Source organism: Eschscholzia californica, unplaced genomic scaffold (assembly GCF_041429995.1).
Source record: "Eschscholzia californica isolate CP2 unplaced genomic scaffold, dmEscCali1.0.p SCAF_2, whole genome shotgun sequence".
NCBI lineage: Eukaryota > Viridiplantae > Streptophyta > Magnoliopsida > Ranunculales > Papaveraceae > Eschscholzia > Eschscholzia californica.
In genome coordinates, this window is record NW_028238309.1 from 42,148,433 (window position 1) to 42,170,303 (window position 21,871).

Below are 21,871 nucleotides of genomic sequence, written 5' to 3' on the forward strand. Positions count from 1 at the left end.
AAGAGATATACTACAATCTAAAGACCAGATTCATAAATAGCAAACTAGAAACCCTAACTTTTCTGAGATTACACGCAATGAATATCGGGTGGAAATCTGTTTCGAATTTAGAGTAGTATTTGATGTGCTTTTTATCAGTTTGGATATCTCGTGTAAATCTAAAGGACCAAAAAAAACAACCATATTAAATTTCAAATGTTAGGTTTTGATATGCCGCTAGTATTATTAGAGTGGTACTAAAAGAAGAGAGGATAAATCTAAGGGCCAAAAAAGGAGCCCAAATAGGAAATCCAACCCAATAGGGAATTATATTTCAAAAAAAACCCAAAATGTTAGATTACCTTCCTATCCCCCCAAAAGAAATAGTTCCCTCTCATGTCCCTCACTCATTTCCCGCCCAAAAAATGCCAATCAGCCTCTCTCCTTTCCCTCCCTGACTTGATAAGACATAACCCATGCCTACCTTTCTCTTTCTCTCTCGGTCTCCGCGCTCTCTCTCCTCATTCAAACCCTCTCTTGATTAGACACAAACCCTCTCCATCTCTCTCTCTTCATTCAAACGATTCCTCTCTATCTCGATCAAACTCTATCTCTCTTCATTCATTCAAACGCTGCCTCTCCGTCTCTCTCTCTATCTCTTTTTCAAGCGAAACGATTTCGGCCATTAACCCCTAGAATCGAAACGTTACCGGCGATTCTCTCTCTCTCTATCAAAGCTATTTAAGCAACTTGATCTACTCATTTCTCTCTCTATTTCGCTCTCTTTCAAACACAGGTACGTCTCTGTTCTTCCTCTAACTCTTGATCCTCTCTCTGTTGTTGGTAAATTATTTGGATTGTTAGAACATTTTTTGGGTTTCTTGTTTCAGATCTTTGTTTGTTGGTAATATTTTAGGGTTGTTGGTACAGTTTTAGGGGTGTTCGAAAATTTGGGGGTGTTTTCAAACAATTAGGGTTTATTATTTCAAGTTCAGTACTCTGATCTTGAGTTTGTGATAAAACATTTTGGTTGTTGTTTTGTGATTTCGGAAGCATTTGGGTGTTTATGGTTCTTCATCAAGCTTCTAGGTTAGGTTTGTTTTAACATTTAGGGTTGTGATCCGAAAGTTAGGTTTCTGTGGAGACATTTAGTACTTTGTCTTCGATTTTTGGGGGTCTGTCTTTGTTGATGAAGTGAATGATTTGTTTTATCATTCTGGGTTGTGTTAAAGAAATGTAGGATTATGTTTAGACATTTTGATAGTCGTTTGTGATTTCGGAAGCATGCATCTTCACAGAAAGGTCATTTGGGTGTTTATGAATCTTCATCAAGTTTCTAGGTTAGGTTTGTTTTAACATTTAGGGGTGTGATACGAAAGTTAGGTTTCTGTGGAGGAATTTAGTCATTTGTTTTGGATTTATGGGTGTTTGTCTTTGTTGATGAAATGAATGGTTTGTTTTAACATTCATGGTTGTGTAAAAGAAATTAGTATATGTTTAGACATTTTGGTTGTGTATGATACGAAAGTTAGGTTTCTGTGGAGGAATTTAGTCATTTGTTTTGGATTTATGGGTGTTTGTCTTTGTTGATGAAATGAATGGTTTGTTTTAACATTCATGGTTGTGTAAAAGAAATTAGTATATGTTTAGACATTTTGGTTGTGTACATACATTTTGTGTTTGTTTGAAACATGTGGGTGTCTAATACAAAACATAACAAATTTTGCAGATAATTACAAACATGGTTAAAGCTGCAACAAAGAAAGGAGATGGTCCTGAAAAAAGACAACAGACTCCAGTGAGGGCTAGCCCTAGAAAGAGGGCTAGTGAAGAGCCATCATCTGCTGGGCCTAGCAAAAAAGGCAAGAAAGTTGCTAGTCCTAAACAGGCTAAGGTATGCTATTGTATACACATCTTTGACAATGTCCTGTAATTAATGTTTGTGCTCTCAATTAGTGAACTGTCATTATTGTGTAGACCATTGGCCTAGGCTTATTGTGTAGACACATTCCAAAATGATTTGCCATTACTTATAGTGATGTAGTATTCAGTGTAGTGTTGAACATTTTGTTGAAAGCCCTGACATATCTGTTACTGTTTGTGTAAAGCATCGATCGTATACATCGAAAACGAGAGAGCCAATGGTGGAGGCTCAACCAACAGAGGCTAGGGAGCAGAAGAAGAAAACTATTTTTGCCCCAAATTCTTTTCAATTTCTTCTTTGTTTTAAGAAGAAAACTACTTTAAATATTCTATAAATATTTCAAACCATTTTTAAGCATTTTACATAATTTCGAGACATTTTGGAGTTTGTCCTCTCAGTATTGTTTGTGGTCTCGCATTTCGTATACTGTTTTGGCATAATTGCTTGTGTGTTGTCATTCTGTAAAATGTTGCTTCACTTATTCCTACTCTTATTCCTAGGATTTTGTGAAAAGTTCTGAAAACCATTGGCATCAGCTTACAGTGTTGTAGCATTTATAGTCGTGTTGGAACATTTTGCTGAATGATCTAACATATCTATTACTGTGTGTTTGAAGCATCGATCTGCGACATCCAAATCGAAAGAGCAGATGGTGGAGGCTCAACGTATAGAGTCAAGGGAGCAAAAGAAGAAAAATTGCAGTTCACAAGGTAGCAAGGGACAATTTGGAAGCATTTGTAGTCCTGTTTTTGTTCTCTAGAATGTTGATGAAATGAATGGGTTGTTTTAACAATTTGGGTTGTGTTCAAGAAATTGGGGTTATGTTGAGACATTTAGTACTTTGTTTATGATTTTTGGGAATTTTACTTGATTATTACCGTGATGTTATTGGTCAATGTGGCAGACAATTTGGTTTATGTTTTAACATTCGGTGGGGTGTTGATGGATTTTGTGGTTATTAATGAGTAAAAATTGATATGTTTTTGACATTTTGGGTTGTGTAGAAACATTTTGTGCAAAACATTTAAAAAAGAGAAGCAGCGACAGCAAGACAATAGGCTGTACAAAGAGCTAGCTCTAGAAACAGAGCTAGTGAAGAGACAACAACTGCAGGGCCTAGTAAAAAAAGGCAAAAAAATATTAAAGGTGACTGAATCACAGACCAAGGCAAGATGCATTCCTAAACATTTTGCATAATGTTTAAGAATGCATACGAAATGACATAAGGTTCTGTGAAAAAAGATAAAATTTGGGGAAAACAGTGGCATCAGATTTTTGAAATGTACTCTCATTATTGATTGTGGTCTAGCATTAAGTATAATGTTTTCGTATTATTGGTAGTGTCCCGACAATTTGTAAAATGATCTCGCATTGTTGACAGTGTTCTAGCATTGTAAATAATGTGAAAACAATGATCTCGATAATTGCAGAAATTGTTCCTCGAGCATTATGTATAATGTAGCATGCAAGTTACCTAATCTTCATCCATTTCAGAATATATTCGGAAATGTTACACAACGACGGAGTATGTCCGTTTCAAAATCAAAAGTTCTCTTATCAGAGAAGAAGTGTAGGTATTTTAAATTGAATTCTGCTTTGCAATTTAACAAATGTTTGGACACTGCTTAAAATGCTTAGAAAACGTTAGACTGATCTGAACATCTTTAATACAAAATTGTGGTGAACATTTTTCAAAATGTTCACACATCCTTTAAAATGTTAATACAAATTGTAAAGTGTTTTTAATAAAACGAGAACCAGTTGCTACTGTTAACATAACTGTACGGAATAGTGTTAACACATCCCGTAAAATGTTTAGACAAACTGTAAAGTGTTGCTTACAAAACGAGAAGTGGTTGCTAATATTAACAAATCTGTACGGAACAACAATGAAAACACCATGAAAATACCCTAAAACCAAGAACAACCTCACCAATGGAGCTTCAAATAAGTAGATCTACAAATCTATATATTTAACTCTCCACAAAACTATGAAAACACCATGAAAACATCTCTCTAAAACCAGATTTGAAGTTTTTTTTAACCTCCATTAAAGAAGATGATGATTGAAGATAAAAGATGATGAAGGTTGCTCAAACGAAGAAGATGATGAAGGTCGCTCAAACGAAAAAGATGATGATTGAAGATGATTGAAAATAAAGGAAGATAATGAATGTTCTTGAAGAGGGTTTAGGTTATTGTAGAGAGAGAAATCTGGAAAAAAAATTTAGAGAGAGAAAGAGGTAATGAAGAGGGTTTATGATAACTGTAGAGAGATGAAGATGATGATTGAAGAAGATGATGACTGTAGAGAGATGAAGATGATGATTGAAGAAGATGATGGTCGGTGAGGTTCGGTTTTAATTTGGTAGAGAGAGAAAGTGAAAACAGATTATGGAGAGAGAAAGATATTTGATTTCTGTAAGAGAGATATTTTGGAGAGAGAAAGATATGATTTCTTAAAAAGGGGGAGAGTTGTTGGATATATATATAGGAGGGCAAAAGAGGGATTAGAAGAAAATATTAGGTCTTAGAGATACGAGTTGGGTCCGGATTGAGCATAGGGATGTGTATTTGGGTTTGATTTGAGATATTAGTTGATTTTTGGGTTTTGAGTGGCTTAATAATCCCTATTGGGTTTTTTTTTGTATTTGGGCCCAAAATTTGGGCCTTTCATCAAAAAATTCTATTGACTGTAACACTTTATACAAACCTAAAATTGAAGTGTTTTTTTTTCCTATTTTTTCTCCTCAAAACTTAGAAAATCTCCAAGAGGATTCATTTTCAATCAATTTTGAGCTAAAGAAAAATCTCTAATGAAGTATAAAAATATTTATAAACCCATTAATTATTTGATGTTTGAATGCGTCATGTATAACTTCAATAGATGCAAGTTTGTGGAAATAGGTCATTAAGAGTGAGCTAGACTCTATCCTGGATGACCATACTTTTGAAGTGACTAAATTACCTAAAGGATGCAAACCCATTAGTAGTAAGTGGATATTTAAGAGGAAAATGAAACCTGATAGGACCATAAACACGTACAAAGCGAGATTAGTTATTAGAGGCTTTATAGAGAATGAGAGACTAACTAAATCATTATGATTAGTTCACTTATTGCTTTGGCTTCCTTAAATGTCTGAGTGATCCATCAAATGGACATTAGGACGGTGGGGATATATGGTGTTTTGTAATGTGTTTAATCAAGCAAAAACAAATTAGAAAAATTTGTAAAAAAGATAAAAAGGCAATCAAAATAACATTCTCAAGTTATACACATGGCCGGCCCTGACTTTTATGAGGCCCGAAGCGAACTTAGTAAATGTGGCCCCAAATTTTGTAGTATAGAAGTACAATTTTCCAATACTCCTACGCTATATTATTTCCAAAAAAGAGTTTATCAATTTTCCAGAAAAAATATATCAATATGTAAGGTTGCACGGGTTTTGCACATAGTAAAGTTCGTGAAATCTCACACCTATTATGCAACATTTAAACACATGTGAAATTGCACAAGTTAAAAAAAATAGTTGCATGAGTTTGCACAATGAGTTGAAATATGAAAAGTATATACATGTACTTATAACCAAGGCCAATAAATAATTTGATCTAATTTCTCATCTAGATTGTTAATATCGTTTTGTATCAAACCTTTTTGGAGGTTTGATCTTTTATATTGACTCAAACATGGAAACCTTTGTAAAGGGCTTCTCACTGAGATTTTGGACGAGAGTATCTTTTCGAGTTTTCGAGAACGAGTGGGATGGAGGGAGAGAAAGAGAAGGATAGAGACATGGAGGTAAAGGTAGAGAAAGGAGGGGGTGAGAGTGAGGGATGGAGGAGGTAGTTATGGAGATGTGTGGAGATGATAGAGTGTGTTTGCGTCTGACTAATTGGTAGATGACCAAGAAGCACTTCACGTTGTTTGTGTCCGACTCATTGGTAAATAACCAAAAGACACTTTACGCTGACAATCAACTTTTAGATACGAATATGACTAGACCAGGGAAAAACGATGAGGAAAATAGTTTGGAAAAAATGTAAATAGTTTGGGGCAAATTTAATTGGAAACATAAACATGAGGGCCAAATTTTATAGTTGGCCACAATTAAGGTCAAATTCTTAAGCTGGGATACAACTCTAGGGGCCACATTTAAATCAAACATTTCAATCAGTTAAAGTGGCCTGCACGTGAGGAACAAATGACATGGTGGGCGGGCCTATAAGAACAGTTTGGAATCTTTGGATTTAAAGAGGCTTGGACGTTATTCTCTTCTTCTTTTTTTGTAACCTGGGTTACTTCACTCTTCTTATAAGCACCTCAATGTTACTGCCCAGGTCAAAAGAAACCAAATGTGGCCCCCAAAATTGGGTGGCCCAAAGCGAGGCTTTGCTTGCTTTGGGCCAAGGCCGGCCCTATTATTACAAATCCATAATCTTCTTTGCACCCAACAGGCTTAAGCCTCTTCTCGGTGAGACTTTCTCTCATGCGTAGCGGAAACTACCCAACTGGTTGATGTCAGATAACTCTATCTATGTCTTCTTTGCGCGGTGATGTTAGATAACTTTAACTAGGAAGGGAAATCAGATAGGTATGCGCCCACAGGTAATATCTCTTTGTCCTCTACCCAATGTTGAAGGTCGCAAAAAGAGTACATAGGGATAGCACTTTCAATAAACTGTCCCAAAACAGTCATTGACCCTAAGGACCAATTATCTTACGAAGCTGACAGGTTTACCGTAAAGAAGTATCATCTCGTGACCGTATCAAATAAGACAAGGGCAAAATGATAATTTTATATATATGAAATTACCATTTTATACCTTGTCGTATCTGATACTATCACTGAAATGGTATATCTTTACCGTACTTTTATAATTTGCTTATCCTACAAGCCATTATTTATATTTTATTCGTGTGCTAACACAATTTACAAAAATTCAAGAGATGATGGATTCCCACTTCTACGAAGAATCAAACATGCGACCTCCAGGTCTTCAGACTAGATGCACTACCCTTATATCACTTGTTTCTCTGATTTCAAAACTATTAGCTTTAACCGTTATCACCTTCACTTTATATTTTCATGATCAGTGGTTTAATGGATCAGAGCCGTGTCTATTGGGGGCGAGCAGGGCAACCACCCTGGGCCCCCACCATAGAAGGGCCCACTCTCCCATGCTTTTCTCTTTTATGTATATGTGGCGTCATTCTAAGTAAACTTTCCTCAAAGAATTCCTATTTAAAATGGTATCTAACCTTTTACTTCCTCATTAGTTGTCAATCTTTTCTCTCTCTTAAACTTTTAACCTTTCTCTCTTTAAACTTTCCACTTATTTAATCACTTCTTTTAATTTCGTTTTGACCCTCAATTTGTGACCAACTCGCCGTTTTGGCCCCCAATTGTGTCTGGTAGTTCGTTTTTGCCCCCAATTGTGTCCGGCAGTTCGTTTTGGCCCCAAAACTCTATTTAACTTACCGATTTTATCCTCATGGCATTTCTGTAATTTTTTCTAATTTCTTTTTCTAATTACTTCTTTTATTTTTTCTCTTTTATCACTAACTTTCTCTTTCTTCTATTTCCAGAACCATAACCCCATATTTATTGAAATCTCCAACCACCACCATCTTCTCTCTTGTGTTCTCATCTTTATCTTCCATCATATCTTCTGCAAAAAATTAAACACTCCAAAAAAGAAAACGAAAAATAGTGCCCCAAAATTAACAAATGTCATTGAATATTTCCAGAGACTTGACTAAACCCTAAAACATTTGACAAAGTAGTCCTCGCTTGCACTTACGTTTCAATGTTGAAATTCATAAAAAGTCATAAACCTAATCAACTGCTATTGTTTTTCTTCCTTCAACAACTAAAATAGATTCACACCCATCATTACACGAAGCTGAAACGTCAAAGAAACAAAAAATCAATCTCTCCCGTCCATTTCCTGCAAACCCATTCATCATCATCATCAAATGCCAAGAATCGTCGAAGCTAAAACGTCGAAGCAACAAAAGATCAATCCTCATATGTTCAAACACCTTCAAATCGTCAGCTATCGGTCCATTTCCTACAAACCATTCATCATCAGATGCCAAGAATCCAAATTCTTTACCGGCATTTTATCAAACACACCATGGGGGTCATTCATACTTTAACATTTTGAGAACATTAGGTTTGTTGTTTAATTGAAGATCCCCCCTAAATAGAGATCTCATAAAGAAACTATTAACCTTTTGGCATTCTTCATCAACTTCTAGTTTTTCACATGAATCTAATAAAGCAAGAAAAGTGTGAGCATCAGCAGGAACACCTTGGTTCAAAAAATCAACAGCTTCTTTAACCTTGCCCTCACTACATAAACTCATTAAATCAACATTTTTAGGAGGATGATTAGGAACTTGGATTAACTATCTTGGTTTAAAAAATCAACAACTTCTTTAACCTTGCCCTCACTACATAAACCCATTAAATCAACATTTTGAGGAGGATGATTAGGAACTTGGGTTAACTCCCATTTTGTTTGATTCGGGTCTTGATTGTTCCATTGATTAAGATCTCTCCAGATTTCGTAAGAATCAAATTCACTCTATAAAAAAAGCTGATAATTCTTGGACTAACGACGAGGCGGAGATTTCTTTCATCTTTTCCAACCATATTCTTAGCATCTCCACGTCGGTTGGCTCCTGCTTTTCCTCTAATCTGCTGGAGTGCTTCTCTCCTCAAATTACTCCTCTTCTAAATGATTCTCTTATCTCTACCCCCACTATGGAGGAGATTCGGAAGGCTACTTTCTCTCTTAAGCCAGGGGCAGCCCCTGGTCCAGATGGTTACCCCCCGTTCTTCTACCAATCCAATTGGGACACAGTGCAGGTGGACATCAAGGATATGGTTACTCACTTTTTTAGCACTGCAACCCTCCTGTCCAGTCCAATCACACTCACATCTGTCTTCTCCCGAAAACTAAAACCCCTCAAACCTCGGCGGTTTTCAGACCGATAAGCCTTCTCAATACTACCTATAAAATTATCACTAAAATCATAGCAAATCGCCTCAAAATCATTCTGCCATATCTCATTTCCTCTTTTCAAGCAGCTTATGTGTCGGGTAGGCAGATCACTAACAACATTCTCATCAGTCAAGAGCTTGTCCATTCTTTCAAAAAAATCTAAGGCCCTAAAAGCTACTTTGGACTCAAACTGGACATGTCCAAGGCCTTTGACAGCATCGAATGACACTATCTGGAGAGAATCATGACTAGCATGGGCTTCTCCTCTCAACGGAGTAACCTTATCAAAGCTTGTCTTAACTCCAGCACCATGGCAGTGCTCATAAATGGTCGTCCTGACTCCGCTTTCGAGGTAAGCCGAGGTGTCAGACAGGGTGATCCTCTCTTTCCCTTCTTGTTTGCTATTGCCATGGAAAGGCTCAGTCGCTTACTGGAGAGCAACATCAACCAGAATCCCTTTGTTGGTTTTCCCATCCCCAACTCAAATCTTATCATTAAGCACATGTTATTTGTGGATGACTGCATCATCTCCGGTCAAAATACCCTCGAGAATGTGCATAACCTTAAACAAATCTTGAAAGAATTCAATGAGGCCTCTGGCCAAATAATTAACTATGTTAAATCCAACATTTTCTTCTCCAAAAACTCGCGTCCAAATTCAAGAAAATGATCATTCGCAACTTCAAAGTCCATCAATCCTCATCCGGCGACAAATACCTGGGTACTAATCTATTCATTGACAAAAACAAAAATCAAGCCTTCAAATCTCTTCTCCCCCAAATCAATAACAAACTCTCCAAGTGGCAAACCAACCTTCTCTCTCAAGCCAAGTTCTCAAAGCTAAATATTTCCCTAAATCGCAAAAATCCTCCCTTCCTAAAGCTAACTACTCTTGGCCTTGGAAGTCTATGAGCAAACATTTCAGTCAAATGGATGGCCTAGACTTCTGGGATATCAACAATGGCACTCACATCAGTATCTGGCATGATTTATTGATCCCGAACCATCCACCCTCTATCACAAATCAGAATAACTCTAACCTCAGTTGGGTTGCCCAACTCATCACAAATAATACCTGGAATATTAATTTGATTAACAATTGTTTTGATAGTGACACGTGCAACACAATTTTGAGTATTAATTTGCAGACAGATGAGGAAGACACGGAAAAATGGACGCTCACAAAATCCGGTAACTTCTCAATTAAATAAATGTATCTTAGAACAAGTAGCAATGGACCTATGCCGGAACACAATGACTGGTTTTTCATTTGGAATCTGAACATGGTACCACGTATAAAACTATTCCTTTGGAAATGTTGTACGAATAGTCTACCAGTAAAGGATAAAATCGGAAGGTATATTGGCAACAATTACTCTTGTATAAACTATAATGGTAATGAAACTCTAGACCATGTGATTTTACACTGCAACTACGCTAGAGCGATATGGTTCAACTTTCAGGTTAGATCGGAACAATTAAGCACGGTAAGTATTTGGATTCAACAATAGAAAAATTTGGATGAGGATACTACTAATTTATATGCAAAAATCTTATGGTTTATATGGAAAGCCAGATGCGAAAATTATTTTACTGCCAATAAACAAACCCCTCTACAGATGATCTCTCGCATCAACAACACTTTAACCACGCCACTCAAAATTGAATCTATTATAACTAACAAATGCAGGGATAAACCACATCAACAACAATGGAGACCTCCATCGACACCATATCTTAAAATCAATGTAGACGCTTTCTTTACGCAACTCACAGAACCAGCAGGAATAGGATGTATTATACATGATGAAGAAGCAAATTTTATCATTGCGGCAGCAGACACAGTCCGAGGACAGAATGCAGAAGAATGCGAAAGTCTGGCGATACACTTTAGCATATTATGGGCCATTCAACTGCGAATACAACATGTCCACATCGAGAGCGACAATCAAAACATAATCCAGTACATTAATGGACAAAGTAATGGCTTACACTGGTAGTTCAGACGAGTCATCTCACAATTTCTTGAGCTCAAGAATCAGTTCACAGACATTATTTTCTCTTATGATCACAGGGAATGCAACGCAAAAGCAGACGCTCTAGATAAATGGGGTAGAAATAATATTCAGAAAAGAATTTGGAATGTAGCTCCTACTTTTATTTCTGCTTTAAATTAGGTTCTTTTGTAATAATAGTTGGTTCTTAATGCTAGTATATTTCATAAAAAAAGTCAGTGCACAAGGAAACTCCCAAGAATGGGTTTACTGTAATTAATTGTAACGAAATGGGCATTTCTAGGAAAAGCGAAAATGTGGGCTATTAGGTAATTCCGTAATTCTAATCCTCCCTCATTTTTATGCACCGCGAAGTTCTCTTCTTCCTCGACCCTAAGAAGAAGATCCTGCTCGTCGTCCCCTCAAGCTCAAATCCAGAAAACAGCGTAGATTTATTTGCTTTCAAGGTAAGTCTCTGAAAATCTTTCGAATTTCATAATCATTTCTTGTTCTAACATTAGGTTTTCATTCTTCAATACGATTAGGGATCTCGTAATATACTATCTGTTTTGTTTCTGTGTGTTCCGTCCTATGGATTTAAATCTTTCATTTGTTTAATTTTATTCTCCAGTCATAGAACTTTTTTACATGAAATGATTAGCTATGATTTGTTCCTTTTCCAACTATTCTACTTGCCCTAATTTTAATATTCTCATTTGTCACGGTTGAGACAATTCGTGTGTAAATTCTTCATTTGTAACCTAACTTCTTATGACCCACAATCTATTTCCTTTAGAAACAAAAAAAAAAAATTTGGTGTATATATCTTGAATTTCTTTTTCCACTATGGGTAAGATCGAAATGGTATATTGTTACATGTTTCAGCAAATAATGTAGTCCTAAAATATGGATAATGTATGCTTGTGGTTCATATATTTTTTTTTTTCCAGAACCGATTACATTGTCGTAACAATTGGCATTGAGTACATCAAAGATGTGATAAGCTTGCTACCCGCCCACTCAAACTCTAACATGACCTGGCCTATAGCCCAACTAGATAATGGCCTAAAACCCAACTACACTACATTATTTATACCCTAATAATCCCAATTCAAATAACCAAAGATTCCACCTTCTCTTGGATTCGAACCTGGGACCTCCAGAGGTTTCTGGAGTTTATGTCAACACCTTGGAACTACTTGGGCTACAAACTGTTGACACTTGTGGTTCATATATTGGTTACTCACACTAGTACTCCAAATCGCAACTCACAACTCGCAAATGGGCAAGTTGTTTTGTTGTCGTACAATCCAATTTCAATTACGCAGTTGCACGAAAGAATTATACTCCTGCTTTCTTGTTATATGAGAAAATCGAAAAAAAATAGTCTTTATTTTGATTGTCTTTCTATTAATGAAATGATTGCTATAACTAGAACTAAATGTTGGGGATTGTGGTTAGGGTTGGGGAGATTGGTTTCTGGCAACAACTGATGGTGATTAGTTTGTACTGTTTTCAATTTTTTGTCGGTGTAAATGATGCAGGATGACAACAGAGACACCCTTTCGGGCTAGAGAGTTGCTTTTGGAGAAGCAAAAATACTTTCAGAACATTCAAAAACACACATACCTCAAAGGGAGATACGATAAGCTTACCTCGGTCATCATTCCACTGGGACTCACTGTCACTGCTCTTTCGCTAATCGTGAGTTTCCCTACTGCTAAATTCATCTTTCTTCTTGTTTGACACTCTCTTTTCTTTTTCTGATTGGAGCTGTTATATCTTTTTGCAGGCGCGAGGGGTATACAATATGTCTCATGGAATTGGGAAGAAAGAATGAGTATCATCTTTCTAGCTTTTGGGAGATGGAACAAGAATTCGGTCATCTCTGTTAGTGCATTTTACGCATTCAGACTCGGTTTTGAGAGCTTTTGTTTTCATTTCTTGTGTTCAGATCTATATACCTAATAACTAAGATGCTACTTCTCTCTCTTTTGAGGTTACAGATCCTCTGAGTGTGTACTCTCAAATTCTGAACATATTATTAGCAGAGTGAAGAAAACTAGATTGATTCTTATTATATGTTTACAAGAAGAGAGATGACCACTTTATATAGTACTGATCTCTAACAGAGAATGCATAGCGTTGACGCTAACAACTAACTGCCTGTTATTACAGCACTGTTACACTTTCCTTACTCAAGTGTTTAAGGGTTTACACTTCACACCATTTATACAGCGTTACTAATATAGTTTCTGACTATAGTCCTATTTCAGATATTTACTTGGGTATAGCCGGTGCCTTCAGAGCGACGTAGTTACTTGAATTTTTATCTTCAAAAGTGTAGACTTCAAACCACCGAATCCTTCGATACAAATTTGAAAGTGTTTTTATTTTATCTTTCAGTGTGATATAAGAGTGTGAATTAATGCTCGGTGACATTAGTTATATCATGTTCATCGTTGCTCGCTACCATTTCCGAAGCTGCAATTTTGAAATGATTGTCTTATTTGACTATTGAAGGAACTATTACGCTAGTAGAAAAGCAATTTGGTTTCGCCATTATCAACAAAAAAATATACATTGTAATGGCGAAGCAACAGTTTCTATTGAAGGAACTATTGCACTAAGAGAAAAGCAATTTGATTTGGCCATTATCAACAAAAAAAATAAAATATACATTGTAATGGCCAAAATTTGTATTAGGTCTCTCCCTAAAAAGTCGTCTAGGCCCTGCCTACTTTGCACAAATCTCACTTAGGTCTAGCCCACTCGTCTACTGCTTGGACACTCTCCAACCAGGAATCTGACTCACTAAAAGTCCAATGGCTTTCAAGCCCATGCAAACGACCGTTAGACGAAACCTTATCAATCAAAAGTGATAATACTCCAAGCAACCCTTGGTCTCTCTCATTAGAGCCTGTGAGTTGTCGATTCAACCTCAACTCTGAAGATCTCGCCACACATCCCTTCTTAGGTAAGTCAAAGACCCCACGTCACCTCAAATATCTCGAAGTTATCTCTAGCTACGATGAGTCTAAAGTCGAGGGGGGCAACCGCACAGTCAAACTACTCTAGGCAACATATTGACGGCTCCAATGAAATTCCCTTAGAGCTCTGGGTCCTCCTCGACCCCGAATATTTCGGAACTGATAGACTCGTGTATAGACTCCACGAGTCTATCAATCACCTATAAATAGAAGAGGACTCAACCTCGAAAAGACATGGAATACCAGCTAAAACTTTACGACTCGAATATCTCCTTAAGCACTCTACTAACTAAATCTTCTCTAACATTCTTTTAGACGACCACAATCTACCTTCAAGCTCCAGCACCCTTGAAGTTCTGTTGGAAAGTCCACTCGAGTCGACCTTTCGACCTTATCCAGGAGGTTATCGAGCAAACTACCCCGTCGGAGTTCCGACCACTCCGCGAGCCTAGCCACCATCCGATAATAAAACATGGCGATACTCTTAGCATTCTCTTTATAAAAAAAAAATCTAGTTTGCTGACTTAGTTGTCGGAGCCCCCTTGGCCAACTAAAATTCACAAGGAGACCCAACTATCTTCTTTGGAGGTTCTAAGCCGACTTCTAGAGTCCTCAAACATAATCTAGTAAAAAACCATCTCCTATTTGCAGATGACTGCAGTAATTTTGGGAGAAACTCACTTTTCAACATTCATAACCTCCTTCTCAGTTTAAATATCTTCTGTAGCGCCTCTCGTCAGATGATAAACTATGGTAAATCGCATATCTTTACAAAAAATAACCACTCTAAGTTTAAACAGAACTTTATTAGAACTCTCAAAGTAAAAAATGCTTATCTATCTCATAAATACTTAGAGGCCAAACTCCTCATCAAAGCCAACAAAACCAAAATTTTCAATTCCTTATTGATCAATTAAATTGTCTAGGTGGCAGAACAATTTCCTGGCAAAAGCTGGCTGCACAATTATCTTCTTGGCAATAGCAGAACCATTCCCCAATACCAGATGCAATGGTTAACAATTCCAGAAAGCGTATGAAAGAACATTGAGACTTCCAAAGGTCTTTTTGGTGGGGAAAATCAATAGGCATCTTTACCGAGGACCGGACCCAAATTTATCTTCCCAAGAAACTAGATGCTCTGAGGATCTGAACCTCGTACTGGTACAACCAAACTTTCCTGTGTAAGCTGGCTCCCCGCCTCAAAACAGAACCTAATGCCATTTGGACAAAGTTACTCAAAGCTAAATACTTCCATAATACCAGTGATCCTGGACCGGTAAAACGGGCTCACTCATGGACCTGGAAGTCGATTCATAAACATATGGACAAAATTAAAGACTTTACCATTTGGAAGTATACACCGGAACCAATATCAACATCTGGAACGACTGCTGGATTCCTGATCATCCCACGCCCTTAGCTGACCTATATAACTCTACCTTAAAGTTGGTTTCACAACTAATGGTCAATAATCAGTGAAACGAGTCCACTCTTTCTTACACTTTCGAGCCTAACATATGTAATCATATTAAATCTATCGATATTCAAAATGAGGGACAAGATCAGACATTCTAGTCACTCACAAAATCCGGTAAATTTCAGTAGGTTCTACTTGTTAGTAGCTCGCGATTCAACGTTAACAAACTCATAATGTTGAAGCGCAACGGAACTTCATTTGGAAAATCAAAACCATTTCACGTAATAGTCTACTTTTATGGAAGCTGCTCACACAACCTATCAGTGAGGAAACGTATTGGCAAGTACATCAACAACAATTTAAACTGCTCTATGCGTAACTATCCTGAAACATCATAATACTCTTTATTGCATTTTAATATCATTTCTAATAACATCAGTTCTCTCTAATATTAGATCACATCTTGGAAAACAACTTATGATGGAGGTAATAATGCCCAGATCATCTTGCATGCTACTATTCAATGGTTCATTTGGAAAGATCGATGCGCTCGCTGCTTTCAACAATCGATAGTCTAATCGACTCAGTGTCAAATCATCGCCTTCCCTACATTCAAAAGCACTCATAACACTCGGAAAAAAACAACCACTATACTTGCATAGTTTCACCCAATGGTTCCATATGTCAAAAGTAACACTGATGCTTCATTTAGGAACATTAACGAAATCACGAACACTAGTTGTATTATTCACGATCACATGACACACTTTGTTGCAGCAACACCAACTAAATCCGGAGCCAGAAATGTCGAAGAAAGCGGAGCAAAAGAGATTCCAATCAGCATTCATGATCATATTGCGCTGATTAACCATCTTCGAGATACAAGAAAGACCACCCTTTGGCAGATTGCAGCACACATCCAGAAAATCAAGAAAATTATGCATCAATTTCACAACATCAAATTCACTCACACTCCAAGACAAAGCAATGCTCCAGCCGAAAATTTTGCAAGATGGGCGCATAATAACAACAGTACTAGATTTTTCGAAGTCGTTCCTCATATGTTGTCGCAATTGTATTGTAAGCATACTCTTATTTATTAATATAATTAGTACTTGCAACAAAAAAAAACTAAACTTCACTTTATTGATCATAATTAATACTTGAACTATTAGTTTAGGTTCAAAGTTTGATTTAGAGCCCAATTTATTCGAGGGAGATAAACTATTTATGGTTAGCGACCTTGGCTCCTTGTGTCAGCCAACACTTAACTCTTTGAAGTAACGTAAAATTTTTCTTCGGCTTCATCAGCTTGTTTTTCCTGTTCAGTGACAGTATTGATTCTTCAACCACCATTCCAGTTGTCTGCAAAAGCTCCAACAATAATGAGGGGCAACTCTCTTTTAAATATCCAAATCCTTCAGATTTGATCACCTCTGCAAATAAAACATATAATACATCGGTTCAAATTTGATTTATAAATGCAAATGTTAGCTATTTTACCCGAAAGAATATTACTAATATTCTACACAAAATTCAGAAAGAATTCTTAAATATAAACTCTTGTTTTTCTCTATAGAAACAGATAACATCTCAAAAAGATGAGACAAACTCAATCTAGCTAAGATGTTATTTACCACCTCTTAGGGTTGCACGGCGATATGTATATATGAAGAAGGGTTTTTGTAATCGAATTTTGAAATCCTAAATCAAGTAAAAAGAGGAAAGGACTAATTTAAAAACATAATGGAAGTAAAAATATCAGCAACTGATAATTAGAGGTTTCTTTTGGGACATGATTGACATCACCCACCTTCCAAATTTCCTGGTGTAGTTACAAATTGCAGACAAGAAGTTTTAAGATGTGAACACTGGTGTTTTTCTGCTAAGGCTAGTGTTGTTGCCACAATGTCTGTTGTAACTTGTTCGCATAATCTCGCCTCACATAAGAGTTTCAACCTATCCAAGCCGAACTTATCTGCAACGGCTAGAAGATTTTGTACCACTTTTGTCGAAGTGGTAAGTGGAAGCTCATCTGAGTACAGATATATGAGCATTGCCTGCAGTACAACCATGTAAGTTTCATCATGTACCAACAAAAGCAATTTATGATAGTGATTAACTTGGATGTTCTATATGCATCATTGGAAGTATATATTGTCAAGAAAAATAGTCTAACAAGGCAGCATATGTTAACAAGGCAGCATATCGAATTGTTGTTCCTACCGTGAGCTCGTACTGGATATATCACCGTTCCAAGTAAAATTGGTATAAACTGCCAGTACATTCAATAAACCCTAAGGCATCAATCTGAAACTTGTTCAAAAAATTATGCGAACTGAGAGAAGTAATACGACAAAAGATTTTGCACATATCTAAGGTTGTCTATTGTTTGCAAAAGAATGATATAAAAAGACTCAAAACTTTACCTTGAAAACAGAGGGTTCAACCTCTTTTATTAAGATTTTATCCATGTCTTCATTTCCCATTAGTCCAAAAAATTGGGTTGTAAATACTGGTAAGCGAGCCAAAAGTATCCATTTATGAGCTTTGAATGTTTCCTGCCCAACCTCAAAAGTTATATCAGAACTAATGCCAGATTCCAACAAGTTTGTTAAACTCTGGCTCATTTCAGATGGAGGGATGTGAACGGTAGTAAACCGTTTCGGCTCCTCAATAACGTTTCTGACTACTCTCAGAGTGCAACGAATAGCAAGACAATCATCCTTCAGAAATTTTGAGTTTTCGAGAGTCGTCCTTTCAATGAAAGGATAGTATCCCCTGAAAAATAAACGCAGAAATGTTATATGCTTGGTAAAAAAAAAATTATTACAAAGACTCGAAGTGTCATGGACATTAGAAGTTCAAAAATTAGTGATAGTGGAATCTAACTATTGGGACCTTTAGGCTCGGTTACTTTTTAGATGGTAAAATTTAGTTCATGACTCGAGCTCAAAAAAAAAATATTCATGCCCCAAACTTATCAGCGAGTGTACTTTTGCTTGCGAGTTTTACAAAATATCTCAATTAAATGGAGACAATCTTACCCCAAAAGCTAGCTTAAGAGGTACAGCTTCTCCCACAATTATTAACACACCCCATGCCCCTTTCACAACCAATGTGGGATTAACCCAACACATTCTTCTCGATTAATGTAAAAGTATGAGAACCAAAATAACTAAAAAGAAATTGTCAAGAAACCAAAAGTGAAGTAACATGAAGTAAAAAAGAGCATGACTCTAACCGGCAAAAAAAAAAATCTCTATTTGAGTTGTTTGTTAGAGAAAATCTTACCATTTTTGGGTTGGGCTTGTTTTAAATGTGCGTGCATGAGGAGAGGTTAAAACTTTATGGTTCCCCTTCCCACTTTGATCAATAAGTGCGGACTCCGTGAAAGCGTCAACACCATCAACGACATCGCTAGTCAACTCTATAAACACACATATGTGATTGGGATTGTCGTCAGGTTTACAGCCATTGGGGTAAAACATTATCCTCCAATCGTATCCTCCAACTTCAAATTTATTACTTGATAAGTAGCTACCTTTAGCCATTCCATTTAATAAAGAATACCCTTTTATCACATACTCATGAGAACCCTTAAATGTTTCAGTAGTCGACTTGGATGAAGGTTGTTGTTTCGACATTGAAGAAGAAGAAGAAGATTTTTGTTTAAGCTCCTCCCTCATATTATTCACTTATGAATTCATTCATATAATCAATATCTACTTATTCTGTTAAACAATGTACTGAAAACCTAAATCTTATTATGTATATAATCTGATGGAGTACTATTTATCAGTTTAGATAAGTTCTCATGTACTAGAAAATCTCTCCTAAATATCATATTTGAGAATATCTAAACAGATTCAAATACATTTGTAGATTTACTCCGAATGATCATCTAACCACATGAGATTCTCAAAATTTTCATCTTATCCGAGTTAACAGGTGAAGAGAATCAGGTATCAAGACTCAAGAGCGATTCTTTTGGAAAAAAAAGTCAAAGATACGTACAGAAAAAGATGCCTTAATCCTGAATTTTATAGATTCAAAAGAAAAAAATCACCTATAAAGACGTTAATTCCATAATGTGACCAACACCCCCAATTACTCTCCAATGTTATCTAGCATTCCCATGTGGCATACTTTCTCGGTTACGGTCAGCAGGGACGTGGGTGAGAGGGTGCAGCCGGTGCCGTTGCACCGGCCCCCCCCCTCTACCTAGGGCCCCAGTTTGAGTAGTGCTAGAGAAGCAAACTTGTATATTTCATGTCTGAGTTCAACTTCACGTGATATGCTGCTTAGTTGGTTGAGAACATATCCCACACATTTTAGGTCTTAAGTTCAAACCTTGTCGACAAACCTATTTACATTTATTTTTAAGTCTTACTAGGTTCTAACCTCTATGGGCGCCTCCATACTGGGTTCAAGCCTATACAAGATAAAATACCCACTTTAATGACTTATAAATATATATTCTTAAGGCCACTCTAGCCTCTATTTCTAGATGTAGTCTCTATAGGCACCCCACGCAATTCTAAGGTTTTATCGAGTTCGAGTTTCCAATTGTTATTTATATCTCCTCGAATAGGTTTCTATGCCTTTGTTCTCAAATATACACATTATTTTATCTTTTGCAGATAATTTTTCTTATGCAAAATAATTTTTCTATATCGTACGTATCTTATGTGAATGTTTGTTTTAATTTGTATTCTTAGACTTATATAATTACATCGAGTATGGTTAAATATTTTTAATGGAATTTGTTATATAATTAAGGCAGATATTAGTACTTTGTCTTTTGCATAAACATATACTTTTCATGATATTTTATAAGAAATTTCTTCCGACAAATTTTTACATATTCATCTATTATATTGAAGGATATATTCCCTCGGTCTGAAGGAATGGTATCCTTCCGAAGGAATGTCCTTCTACCAAGATGTCAATGCGTACGATTTGGCGAATAGGATCTTGATGACCTTACTCGGAAGATCATCTAATTCGGTCGAATTAGGGATTGTAAAGCTTAGCTAGAAGCCGCTTACGATCGTCGGATCACTTAGGTAATCTGCGGCTAACATATACCTGATCCTACAAGGGTTACACATAAGAGTGATGGTTTGAACGGAGAGAATTGACTATTGGGAGATTGGCAAAAGGTGGATAGGCATTATTGGTAAGTCCAATTAGTTCGTAGGAGTCCGAACACACAAACATCCGGGCCCTAGAGGGAGGCCCGGGAAGGCTTTAAGGGGCCGGCCATGTGATGGCCGAACTAAGAAAGGGGCCGGCCATCTCATGGTCGGTTAGAACTTAAGTGGGCCGGCCAAGGAAGCCCATAGAGGGGCTATGTTGGTCGGCCACACTAAAAGGAACCCTAAAAGGGTATTTTGGGAAATACCTTCTAATTGAGTCTTTATGAATCCTAGTTTGGGTCAAACACCTATTCTAGGGATTCTATATAAGGACCAAATTAGACAACCTAAAGGCCAAGGAAGAAAAACTGAAAGTCAACTGAAAAGCAATTCAGTGTGTATTTTTAGAGAGAGAGCGAGAGAGAGATGTCTGAGAGAGAGAGAGAAAGAGAGTTTCTCTTAATTATCTAGTCAAGAAGGAGTTCTCATCTCAACCTTTTAGAAGGTCCTAGCTGACTCAAAGGAGGGAGTTCAAGTTAGACACTCGATGTCTCAAGTAGAGGAGCTACACTTGGAGCTCTTATCTTCTGAATACTGGTCAGGATTTAGTTCGTGAGCAAGCGATTAAAGTAATCATCTTTCCGATTCTAGTTCATTGATATCTTCATGCATAGATCCTGGACAACCCAGTGTTAATCATATGATGATTGAGATTCCTCTTACAACATTAGGTAGTATTATATTCCTATAGATAGATACAAAACCCTACATATATCACACGTAATTTTTTAGTTCTCACATCGTCATAGGAAGGGCCTCCGATAGAATTTCGCACTGGGCCCATAAAATCTCGGCCACGCCACTGACGGTCGGTTGTCTAGTGAAATTGAGAAGGAGAAATGGAATGGGCCGCCGGCAGAGGTGGTGGGAGAAGGGGAGAAACGAGAAGAAAAAAAAAAGAAAAAAATTGGGTGTGTCTAAAGGCGTCACTTAAAATTGCTATAGGGTCCTCGGACGGGTCAGTCTAAATGTCTGAAACTTAAACTTGTTTGATTCAAAAAAGATTATAGGTAGCGTGTGATAAAAAGTGGTCATGGGTAGCAACAAGTGTGATCAAATCATGTTAATAGCAAAATTAGTGAGAGAGAAAGAGGGTCTAAAGCTTAAACTTGTCGGCTTTTTATGAGATTAATGAGAGAGAGAGAGGATCTTAAGCTTAATTCTTAAACGAAAACCATAACAGGCCTTTGTCTCATCCATTCGCAAGTTCAGATCTCCAAGATATTTGAAGAGACGGAAAATAGAGAGAAAGAGAACAAACACAGAAGAGGTGGGGAGCTCGAGGGGACTCTATAGTAGTTTTCGGAGGCGCTTACAGATGGGAGACCCCTATAGCAGTTTTGGAAGGCGCCTAT

At 37.0% G+C, this 21,871-nt stretch overlaps 2 protein-coding genes across 2 annotated transcripts; one reads left to right on the forward strand and one right to left on the reverse strand.

The window, feature by feature from the left end:
* Positions 1–11,274: 11,274 nt before the first annotated feature.
* Positions 11,275–12,985, forward strand: LOC147558039 (uncharacterized). The gene is made up of 3 exons (XM_086659609.1): positions 11,275–11,375; positions 12,453–12,612; positions 12,701–12,985. The coding sequence occupies exons 2-3, from the start codon at positions 12,454–12,456 to the stop codon at positions 12,746–12,748; spliced, it is 207 nt and encodes a 68-aa protein (XP_086515735.1). The 5' UTR covers positions 11,275–11,375; position 12,453; the 3' UTR covers positions 12,749–12,985.
* Positions 12,986–16,317: 3,332 nt separating this feature from the next.
* LOC147558040 (BTB/POZ and MATH domain-containing protein 3-like) lies at positions 16,318–19,217 on the reverse strand. Its single transcript, XM_086664501.1, has 4 exons — positions 18,610–19,217; positions 17,745–18,096; positions 17,129–17,375; positions 16,318–16,751 (listed from the first exon to the last, which is right to left on the reverse strand). Exons 1-4 carry the CDS (start codon positions 19,002–19,004, stop codon positions 16,540–16,542), a joined length of 1,206 nt encoding a protein of 401 aa, XP_086520627.1. The 5' UTR covers positions 19,005–19,217; the 3' UTR covers positions 16,318–16,539.
* Between the last annotated feature and the right edge of the window lie 2,654 nt (positions 19,218–21,871).

Excerpts from the sequence above, each read along its gene's own strand:
- LOC147558039 (XM_086659609.1), top strand. The coding sequence starts at position 12,454 with ATGACAACAGAGACACCCTTTCGGGCTAGAGAGTTGCTTTTGGAGAAG. Across the intron at positions 12,613-12,700 it reads TCACTGCTCTTTCGCTAATC|GCGCGAGGGGTATACAATAT; the intron begins GTGAGTTTCCCT and ends ATCTTTTTGCAG.
- LOC147558040 (XM_086664501.1), bottom strand. The coding sequence starts at position 19,004 with ATGAGGGAGGAGCTTAAACAAAAATCTTCTTCTTCTTCTTCAATGTCG. Across the intron at positions 18,097-18,609 it reads ACAAGCCCAACCCAAAAATG|GGGATACTATCCTTTCATTG; the intron begins GTAAGATTTTCT and ends TTTATTTTTCAG. Across the intron at positions 16,752-17,128 it reads TACACCAGGAAATTTGGAAG|AGGTGATCAAATCTGAAGGA; the intron begins GTGGGTGATGTC and ends TTTTATTTGCAG.